This window comes from Salminus brasiliensis, chromosome 6 (assembly GCF_030463535.1).
Source record: "Salminus brasiliensis chromosome 6, fSalBra1.hap2, whole genome shotgun sequence".
Lineage (NCBI taxonomy): Eukaryota > Metazoa > Chordata > Actinopteri > Characiformes > Bryconidae > Salminus > Salminus brasiliensis.
In genome coordinates this window covers 750,022-760,526 of record NC_132883.1, presented here as the reverse complement: position 1 = coordinate 760,526, position 10,505 = coordinate 750,022, and the positions used below count along the sequence as shown (strand labels likewise).

At 42.1% G+C, this 10,505-nt stretch overlaps 1 protein-coding gene across 1 annotated transcript; it reads right to left on the bottom strand.

The window, feature by feature from the left end:
• Positions 1-1,393: 1,393 nt before the first annotated feature.
• On the bottom strand, positions 1,394-7,737 carry LOC140557113 (uncharacterized). The gene is made up of 13 exons (XM_072681263.1): positions 7,695-7,737; positions 7,456-7,513; positions 6,206-6,268; positions 5,518-5,598; positions 5,156-5,230; positions 4,093-4,143; positions 3,925-4,005; positions 3,733-3,813; positions 3,479-3,565; positions 3,347-3,385; positions 3,191-3,259; positions 3,078-3,110; positions 1,394-1,812 (listed from the first exon to the last, which is right to left on the bottom strand). Exons 2-13 carry the CDS (start codon positions 7,493-7,495, stop codon positions 1,760-1,762), a joined length of 753 nt encoding a protein of 250 aa, XP_072537364.1. The 5' UTR covers positions 7,496-7,513; positions 7,695-7,737; the 3' UTR covers positions 1,394-1,759.
• Positions 7,738-10,505: the final 2,768 nt, after the last annotated feature.

The following is a 10,505-nucleotide window of genomic DNA, read 5'->3' as shown; positions in this document are numbered from 1 at the left end:
CTCATCTTAAATACCACACCTCATCTTAAACACCACACCTCATACTAAATACCACACCTCATCTTAAATACCACACCTCATACTAAATACCACACCTCATCTTAAATACCACACCCCATACTAAAAACCACACCTCATTTTAAATACCACACCTCATACTAAATACTACACCTCATCTTAAATACCACACCTCATACTAAAAACCACACCTCATCTTAAATGCCACACCACATCCCAAACACACCTTATCTTAAATACCACACCTCAAACCCTATCTATATATCTCTGTCTATATATTGTACATCTATTTATTTATATTTTTATTAATCCCATGTGAGCAGAGTCATCAAAGTATTTCATTGCTAATTGTACCATTTATGACTCTATGTATGTGACAAATTAACTTACTCGAAAAAATCTTACACCTATTTCATTTAATTATCAAGGTTTTAATTTATTAATGAATTTATTTTACGTTTATTTATCCAGGGTACTCACTATGAGATCAAAACTCTTAAAACAGGTGACCCCTGGCCAAGGCAGCACAGAGCTACAGCTACAGAGACTACACCCTAATTATCAGAAAATAGAGAGGAAATACACATACACACAAATATACCTTAACCAGAGCAAACGAGTGTGAAATAAAAAGAAATAAACTGATCCGATCTAAAAGTTAAGATCATTCAATGTGAAGGTGCGCTGTGTTTCCAAATTCAGACCGGACTGCTGGAACATGTGATACAGCTACTGGAACATCATTTGTACAGAGAGCTGGAGAAGAATCCAGACAAGTAGGAAGGAAGTTGATCCTGAACTGATCATTTCTTTATACACAAAAAAGTCAATTACTATGTCAGGATTTTGAGATGCTAAGTCATTATGTTGAGATCTTTTTTTGTTATTTTGAGATGCGTTATGCTTTAAATTTTTAATTAATAATTCAATATCATTTTTAAGTGTCAGGAATTCATCAGTCTTCCATCCAGTAATGATCGTTTAGTATCCCCAGTCCTTGCCAGTTGGTTGTGACTCCATCTTTTTCTGCAGTATCAGCTTCCCAACCATTCCAGTGTTGACCCCCCCAGTTTCTTAACCAGCTGGCCTCTAAGTTCTCTGAATGGCTGGGCTCTTAGTTCCCAGCTAAATCAGCCCCCAGTTCCCTAATTGACCAGCATCCCAGTTCCATGCCAGTTTGGCCTTGCAGTTCCCTTTACCAGACCGATTGACCAGAGGTTTTATTAAAGATCACAGTATGATCAGAGATTATGCAATAAACAAGAGCACGACAACACACAAACCATTAAGACCAGCGCGGTAACTGAGGAGAAAAAAATTTATTTATAGAGCATCTATCCCAAACTCAGAGCCGTGATACAAAACCCAAATAACAAACCCAGGAAACAGAGTAAAATCCATTACAGCCAGAGAAGAGGGAGTAAAGACGTCCCCACAGTCCAGAGATTACAGACATACAGAGTCAGAAAGCACACAGGCACAGGCAAGTCTATCACTAATCACCTCCACACAGTTAGAGGAGAGTGTGTGAGGCAGGCCTTGCATCAGTGCTAAAGCTAAAGAAGCTAAACTTCCCCCAACAATTACGGCCTACATCTGTGGTAAAAGGAAGAAACAGGTTTTTATTGCTTTTATTTGTATTTATTGTGTTTATTGGAAAACACTTGTTTAGGTGTCTGATTTCGGTTCTGGTGCAGCCATAGACTTCACTGGTCAAGGTGTGGCTTCACTCCTCCGTATGTTAGCATCCGTCTGCTGAGACCACCAGCCCGTTAATCACACAGATGAAAAGGCCTAGAAGAGATAAACAAGCACTGAATCTGAATATTTAGTGAATAAAACACCAAAACAGAACCATATAACCTCACTAATACAACCACAGATACACCCAACTACACTATATAGACAAAAGTATTGGGACACCTGTTCATTCAGTGTTTCTTCTGAAATCAAGGGTATTAAAAGAGTTTCTCCTGCTTCTGTTGGAGTAACTGTCTCTACTGTCTAGAGAAGAAGACTCTCTACCAGATTCTGGAGGAGGAGCATTGCTGTGAGGATTTGATGTGAAGTATTTGGACGCAGACTTTATGGTCTTTGAGGTTGTGGTGTTTTCTGATGTTGTTATTTTTCCTGCTATTATGCTCTGCAGCCAGTGCTAAAACTCGGTAAGGATAGTAAATTAGCAACTACACTGTTAAAAGATCCTTAGATGTTCTTCATGAAAGAACCTCATAAGATGCTTTGAGGAACCTTCAAGGAACCCTTTTCCCCCTAAAAACTTTAAAATCAAAGCACCTTAAGTTCACCTTCAAAGTTTCAAATGAAAAAAATTCTTAAAGTTCCTGAAGGATCTTATACTTTTAACAGTGTGGGGACTTTTGAACAGTAGGACAGGGAGGAAGTGATGCACGCACGGCTTGTTTAAGGTCTATCCGTTCATTTTTTGATGGTCTTGGATGTTTAGGTTGGGGGACGACTGGCAGCGGCTTCAGTTTTTGTCTCACCAGATAGTTTTTGGTGGATTTGAGGCGTGTTTTACCTCATTATCCTGTTGTCCCTGTATGTCCTGAAACTTTTAACCGATGGATTGGAATCCATTAATCCATCCACCCGTGTTGCTGCCAAACCTAATGCGTGATACATCCACCCTCATGCTTCACAGTTGGCAACTGCTTTATTGCTGATTGGCCAAACAGTTCTACGTTGACTTCATCAGTCTCTCCTGGCTTGTCTAGATGTTCTGTAGCACTTCATACGTTCAGGCCTCAGGTAAGGTTTCCTTCTTATGGCTCTTCCTTGAGTAAGCCACGCTGCACAGTAGAACAGTGCACCACCCTGCTGACTCAGCTAAACCTTTCTGCAGGTTCTTGGCTGTTAGTTGGAGGATTTGATTTGCCTTTCTTACCAGCATATGGGCAGATCTCACTTTGGCCTCCACAGTTCCCCTGAACTTTTATTTCTTATAACATTCTACTTGATTTTCTTAGTAAATCTGATGATTAATCAGAATCTGTATCAGTAACTGTTTACATACTTAAAGAAATTCAGGATCTACCCACCTTTCGTCTGAGTTTGCATAGCTGGAGTAGAACCTTGAGTAAAAAAGAAAAAATAGAGCAGTTAAATGAAGAATCTTGATTATTTAAAAAAATAAACATGAGATTTTATTTACCAAAAACTCGTGTCAACATCTGGAAGCAGTTCTTTCCTCTGTATGATGTTGCCACACAATTCACGTATTCTGAAGCACACGTGAGAAAACTGTCACCAACAAAGTCCAAATCAATTCTCTACAGCCACAAGCAGCAAAAGTTAACGAAGGCTTTACCTTGTCGATTAACAGCCATTTCCACGCTCATGTTCTCCTCTGTTAATAAAGAGCAGAGAGAGAGACTCAGCCTCACAGAGGAGAGGACTGGTTTACAGAGAGTCGTAATAAAGAACAGACCAAAGCACAAACCCAGCTTAGTGTAGTAGTCCTCATCTAAGCCGTTACTGCAGCTCGCCATCGATCTGACCACTGTCCTCAGATAACACATCACAAAACCTTCAAAACAACAGATTTAGGGTTGAATAAGAGCCCTTAATGACCTTAGTGAGCTGCTGGGTAATCCAGAATCAGGTCCTATCACATTATTAAACAGAGGTAATGAAATATTAGACATATTAAAAATGTCTGAATGAAGGAACATCAGAAATGCTGGAGCTGAGAACCTGTATCCGAGAACCCAAAGAAGTTCACAAACATGTTGATGTACGGCTCGGCTCTATCCAGCATATTCCCCAGAAGACACTCTGCAGGAAAACAGGACAGACACTGTGTTGAATGTGGAGGTGTTGAGGAACCGGACGCAGACCCACTGAACATAAGGGGTCAAGGTTTGGTGTGAGGCGTTCTGATTGTACCCGGTAACAGGGTGGTGTTCTGAAGGTCGGTAGATTTGAAGCAGTAGAGATACGAATCTACGAGGATCTCCATGGTCGTCTCTGTGAGGAAAGAGCAGAACGGCTTCAGACTCTTCTGCTAATGAAGATCATTAAACTGTGCAGGTTAGTAATGACTGTGCTACAGACCAATTAGACTTTCCAGAGCTTTAGGAGACAGTGGCATCTTCTCGCTCATCCCTGGGGGAGATACACAGGTTCACATTCAAATAGGTTCAGTTCAGTTTAGCCTTGTTAGCATTATTGCTAACCTACAGATTTTTTTCTGTTACATTTCTATAATTATCATTGATACGTTTTTATAAATCCAAAAATATTAAGATATTTAAGGAACAGAACTTAAAGTTATTTGGTTAGCTTTATTCATTACCATCTTTATTAATACATAACTAGAGCTCTGTTCAGCTCTGTTCAGCAGTATTACTTGTAATAAACTTTCAATTTGATAATTTGTATGATTTCAAAATATTTTCTTAGCATTAGCAAAAAACAGCTACTTGCTAATCCTTTACTAATGCTAATGCGGCTCATTGCATTAACATTAGTTGGTCTACATGTACCTGAATCTACATCAAGCATTGGTCAAACTGCTTAGGCTTTGCCTATTGGTCAAGACCACAGTCTAAAAGTGTGTAAATGCAAATGTGAATAAACACAAATCAAATTTAGAATGAACATTTTTACAAAGGCATAAAAAAGTTGATGTAACAGGGTGGTAAAACTTTAACAGGGTGGCTTTTTAGTCGATTTTATTTTAAGATGTAAGATGAAATGAATGACTGTGATTTAATAATACAGGCTGTATAATAATAATTAAAGCTGTTTAGTAGTTTTGGTAAAGGAGTAAAAGTGTGTGTTAATGTTCATTAATATTGTTAATATATAGTTATGATGGTTTTATTCATCCTGCTGAAAGTGAAGTATTACTGTACCATCCTCTAAACCACTGGATGCAAAGTCCTAAAGTCCTAGTGGTGAATAAAGTGGCTCTGTGTGAAGCTTTAGTCTGTTTATCAGCAGATACAGGCAGTTTAAGACGGTCTGACTGAACCTATATCATTATATTAGAACATCAATTATATTATTATACATTATACAATTTTATATAATATTATACAATCCATATTATTATTATCTCTTCCTGACACACACACACACACACACACACAAACAGAAGATGGAGAAATCTCACGTGCAGCCAGTATGGCTCTGCTGATCCAGTCCATACAGCTAATCAGGGATCCTCTACAGCTTTTAGCAACACATCCTACAGTGAAGACAGTGAGGAGGAGACGTACACATGAACATTCAGTATATCCACCAGTCCCATTCACCCGCCCATTCACCCCATATGGAGTTTTGTATGAGGCACAGTAATTAAATTAAAATAAAATAAAATAATTAATTTATTAATTTATCTAAGGCTGTGGAGGTGTTAAATTAAATTAAATAACATAATTAATGTATTAATTTATCTAAGGCTGTGGAGGTGTTAAATTAAATTAAATAACATAATTAATTTATTAATTTATCTAAGGCTGTGGAGGTGTGTACCTTTCAGCTGGTCTGTCAGATCTTCTCCATGGCGCTCCTCACAGGCCTCTATCTCCTCAGAGCACCGGTCCTTAACACAGACTGTGAAGAGAGACATTTAGTAAATGGACGGACGCCTCAGGCCTCTTCTTTCTTCTGTCTGGGCTGCATTCAGTACACTCACTAAGCTTCAGCAGGACACGAACAAAGCAACAGCTGTATGAGTGAACAGCGCCCTCTTGTGGTGTTCTTTAAAGCAGCGGTTTGGTTCTGACGGACTGCAGGCCCAGATTAAAGCAAGTGGAGGTGTTCGGTAATCTCTACTATTACTATTAGCTTACTAGATTATGTGGTTTCTGATTCTGTACCACTATCTAGAACATGAAGCGCGGAAGCACGGTTTCGAGATGACAGTAGTGTAAGCTCCAGAGAAGACTGGACTTTTTGGGTGGATGTTTTAAATTTAGTGCCGTCAGTCACAGACGCAGGTCCTCGTCCTGTCTGTGTGTGTTGTTATGGTACGACATGACCGTAAACCATCTGGTACAACACGGCTGAAACATCTACACAAAGGCAGAAGAAAACTCCTGAAAGTGGGCGTAGCAAGATAAGGTGGATGCAGCACCAAAATGCAGGGAAGAAGCAGTCTGGTGACCTTTTGACCCTGTTTAGATGATAAAGCTGCATCCAGGTATAGATCTAGGCTTACCAGATATTTCTTTAATGAGCCCTGGGAACTCCACACCTTCACCAGGAACAGGGATTAGCACTGCTAGAAAAAGAGAGAGAGAGCATGAGAGAGAGAGAGCATGAGAGAGAGAGAGAGAGAGAGAGAGAGAGAGAGAGAGAGAGAGACATATATAGAGATTGTAATTACATTGGTTGGGACGTAAGTGGTCCACAGGGGATCTGAGGCTTGTTTATAGATGTGTTATAGATGTGTTCCACACTCATAAAGGAGTGTTTCCCGTCAGACTGTATAATTATACAGTTATGATTATGTAACCAACAGCATCACAGTTAGCTTCCTGTACTTCCTGATAGAACATCTAAACAAGCAAGCGTTCACACTTACCAAATTAGGCTAATTGCCAAACACACACACACACACACACACACCTACGTCCCCTTGTCCACATCTAGTGTGTGTGTGTTTATATGTTGATGGAAAGATTTGAATAAAAACACTGAAAATATTGAATAATATGCTGCCCACCACTCTGTGTGTGGGTGTGTGTGTGCTCACTGCCCCTAGTTCACTAGTTTGTGTGTGTGTTCACTACCACAGATGGGTCAAAAGCAGAGGACACATTTCACTGTACACAGTGCAGTGACACACACACACACACACACACACACACACACACACACACACACACATATCTATATATATTTTACAGCGTTTAGCTGAGGCTCTTATCCAGAGCGACTTACAGGGTTACTCGTATTACAGAGGTGGGCCAACGTAGTATTAGGAGTCTTGCCCAAGGACTTGCCCATATTCACCCATGTACACATATTTGTAGAGCATATTTACAAAATGTATTAAAAAATATATAAAATTAATATTCATGTAAAAATGTGGTCAAAATTGTTTGACAGTCTAATTCAACCATTCACTGTCCTCCCCTGCAATCCAGCTGTGAAAACCTCTGTTTGAGTAATGTCATCAGAGGGATTCCCACTCACTCACTCACTCACTCACTTTCCTTCACTACAGGTAGCTCGTAAACACTTTCCTGAGTTTACTGCTTAGAACAGCTGAGGGTTTGGGGAAGGAGACGGTCACCTGATCCCATCTGTCTTTCTCTTTCATTTCATCATAACCGCTGTGGCCTGGAGCAACCACTGTTCACATACCTTTCATTTTCATGTTACTGGAATTCAGCTCAGGAGTGAGGGTGTTTGGAATGTGGACGTTTATCTACACTAATAATCAGTAAAGGATAAAGGAGTTACCGAAGAGCAGGAGAAGAGCCGCAGTCTGAGAGCTCCACATTCTGATACAGCAGCTCACCTGAACAAGACGAGGGAACAGAGTTAGTCCACAGATACAGAAACACAGCTCAGCCGCCTGTCATTATGTTTCTTATCTAGTAAATTCTGTTTATATATTTACTCTAATATAGAGTCTAAAACACGCACACGCACACACACACACACACACACACACACACACACACTCCCGCAGAACATACCTGTTGAGGAGAAACAGTTATCCAAAGCAGCTTCAGCTACAACCACCCACCAGCTTCTTAAATACTCATTAGGAGGAAGGGGTGTGATGAAAGGGCATGTCTTCAGTGACTGCTTCAGTATGTGGGGGTGTGTCTCTCATGTGGTTTTTATATTAGTAATCACTGCAGGCTCCAGGCATCGGTCGCCATGACTACAACACAGATACAGCCCATAATTTATCTCCTATCCAAACCCACCAGTGCAGCTACACGAGTCTTCTGAGTTTTATATGGAATGATGATGATGATGATGATGATGAAGGTAAAATAGTGAATAGAGAATCTCTCTAATACAGTTTTCTTTAGGGACTACTTTCTGTAGCTGCACTACACCCTGCAGCATGTATCCCTCCACCATTTTAATGATCTGATTTTAAAAGCAGGTTCTAGAGCCGAACTCTCCTCAGAACTCTGATAGAACCGTGTCTCAGGCATCAGGCAGCGTCTTCATCACCATTAGGTGAAGAACTTTCTGTGAGGAGCTTTTATTAGAGCTTCAGACGTCTGCTTCCCTTCACCTCCACTGTAGAACCACAGCTCTGACTGGGGGAGCTTATCTAGAACCTCCACTGTAGAACTCCAGCTCTGACTGGGGGAGCTTATCTAGAACCTCCACTGTAGAACTCCAGCTCTGACTGGGGGAGCTTATCTAGAACTGAACGTTTCACACTTACCAAACCCCCCAAACCCACAAACCCACAAACCCTCCACTCCAAGTGAGTGTGTGTTCAGTAGCCCTGATTAGACAATAATGACAAATGAAGCAGTTTGGCTCGAGCTCCCGACGAGGGCTGTAAAAAAGGAAATGTTGAACCAGTTTAAATGATGAAGCGAATACGGCGGAACGGTTCTCTAATAAAAAGACCTCTTATGTCTGCTGATTAAAGAGAAACGGAGAGGGAGAGACTTCACCCAGAACAGAAAGTAGAAGTTCAGCAGCTTCTTATTTCCACTTTCTGTTTGCCTGACTGGCAGTCTTCCAGTTCTCTGAGCAGCCTGCCCCCCAGTTCCCAGACTGGCCAGTCCCCCAGTTCTCTGAGCAGCCTGCCCCCCAGTTCCCTGACTGGCAGTCTCCCAGTTCTTTAACCAGCCTGCCCCCCAGTTCCCTGACTTGCCAGTCCCCCAGTTCTCTGAGCAGTCTGCCTCTCAGTTCCCTGACTTGCCAGTCTCCCAGTTCTCTGAGCAGTCTGCCTCTCAGTTCCCTGACTTGCCAGTCTCCCAGTTCTCTGAGCAGTCTGCCTCCCAGTTCCCCGAATGGCCAGTCTTCCAGTTCTCTGAGCAGTCTGCCTCCCAGTTCCCTGAATGGCTAGTCTCCCAGTTCTCTGAGCAGTCTGCCTCCCAGTTCCCTGACTGGCCAGTCTCCCAGTTCTCTGAGCAGCCTGCCCCCCAGTTCCCTGACTGGCAGTCTCCCAGTTCTTTAACCAGCCTGCCCCCCAGTTCCCTGACTGGCCAGTCTCCCAGTTCTCTGAGCAGTCTGCCTCCCAGTTCCCTGACTGGCCAGTCTCCCAGTTCTCTGAGCAGCCTGCCCCCCAGTTCCCTGACTGGCAGTCTCCCAGTTCTTTAACCAGCCTGCCCCCCAGTTCCCTGACTGGCCAGTCTCCCAGTTCTCTGAGCAGTCTGCCTCCCAGTTCCCTGACTGGCCAGTCTCCCAGTTCTCTGAGCAGTCTGGGAGACTGGAAAAGCAGGATTTCCTAGACATAGTGTGAGTTTATTTAAGGCAGTTTGAACATGACACAAAAATAAAGCGGGTGGCCACGTAAATAATAGAAAAGGGAGCGGACGAGCGAGAGAGCTACGTTTTTCATGCTGCTCAAGGCAACTGCTCCCAGCATCTACTACAACATTAAACTACAACAGCATCTACTAACTCCTTAAATTCCCAACACCTGCCACGCTGGCCTCCACGTTCCCAGACCGAGCAACCTCCCAGTTTCCAGACAGCTCAGACTTCCAGTTCCCTGCTACTTTGACCTCCCAGTTCCCTAATTGGCCAACCTATTCCCTGCCACCTTGGCCTCCCAGTACTCAGCTTTAAAGTTTCCTGCCTGCTCAGCCTTCCCACTCCCTAACAGGTTGACCTCCCAGTTCTCTGAATGGCCAGTTCCATGCTACATTGGGCTCCCAGTCCCTCATTGGCTAGCCTCCCAGCTCCAAGTCAGTTTAGCCTCCCAATGTCTGAATATGAACAGATTATACAATAATCAACAGCCCAAAAATACTCAAACCATCAAGACCAGCAGTGATGAGAGAGGATTTTATTTATTGACCATCTTTCTCAAACTCAGAGCTGTGATACAAAATCTAAATAACAAACAGCACAAATTAATAAACCTCCAAAGCCATAAAAGATGGAGTAAAGAAGCACAGCCGTCACAGATGTGAGATAATAGACATACAGAGTCAGAAAGCACATAATCAATCAGAGATCACTGATCACCTTTACGCTTTCATTATGTTTTAGCTTGTTAGCCTCGTAGCTCCAGTGCTGAAACTAAAGAAGCTACACCTCACACATCAAACATGGACTACATTTAGAGTAGGAGAGGGAAACTGATATTGATTATTGTATTGATCATGTTGGACTTATGTGTTTATGTGTTTGATCTGATTTCTGACGTAGCTGTAGGTTTCCTTTCTCAGGGTGTGGCTTCACCAGGCTTTGGCTTGTTAGCATGCTGCTGCTGAGACCACCAGCCCGTTAAATATGCAGACAAAGTGGCCTAGAAGAGATAAACAAGCACTCATCTGATTATTTATTGAATAAAACACATA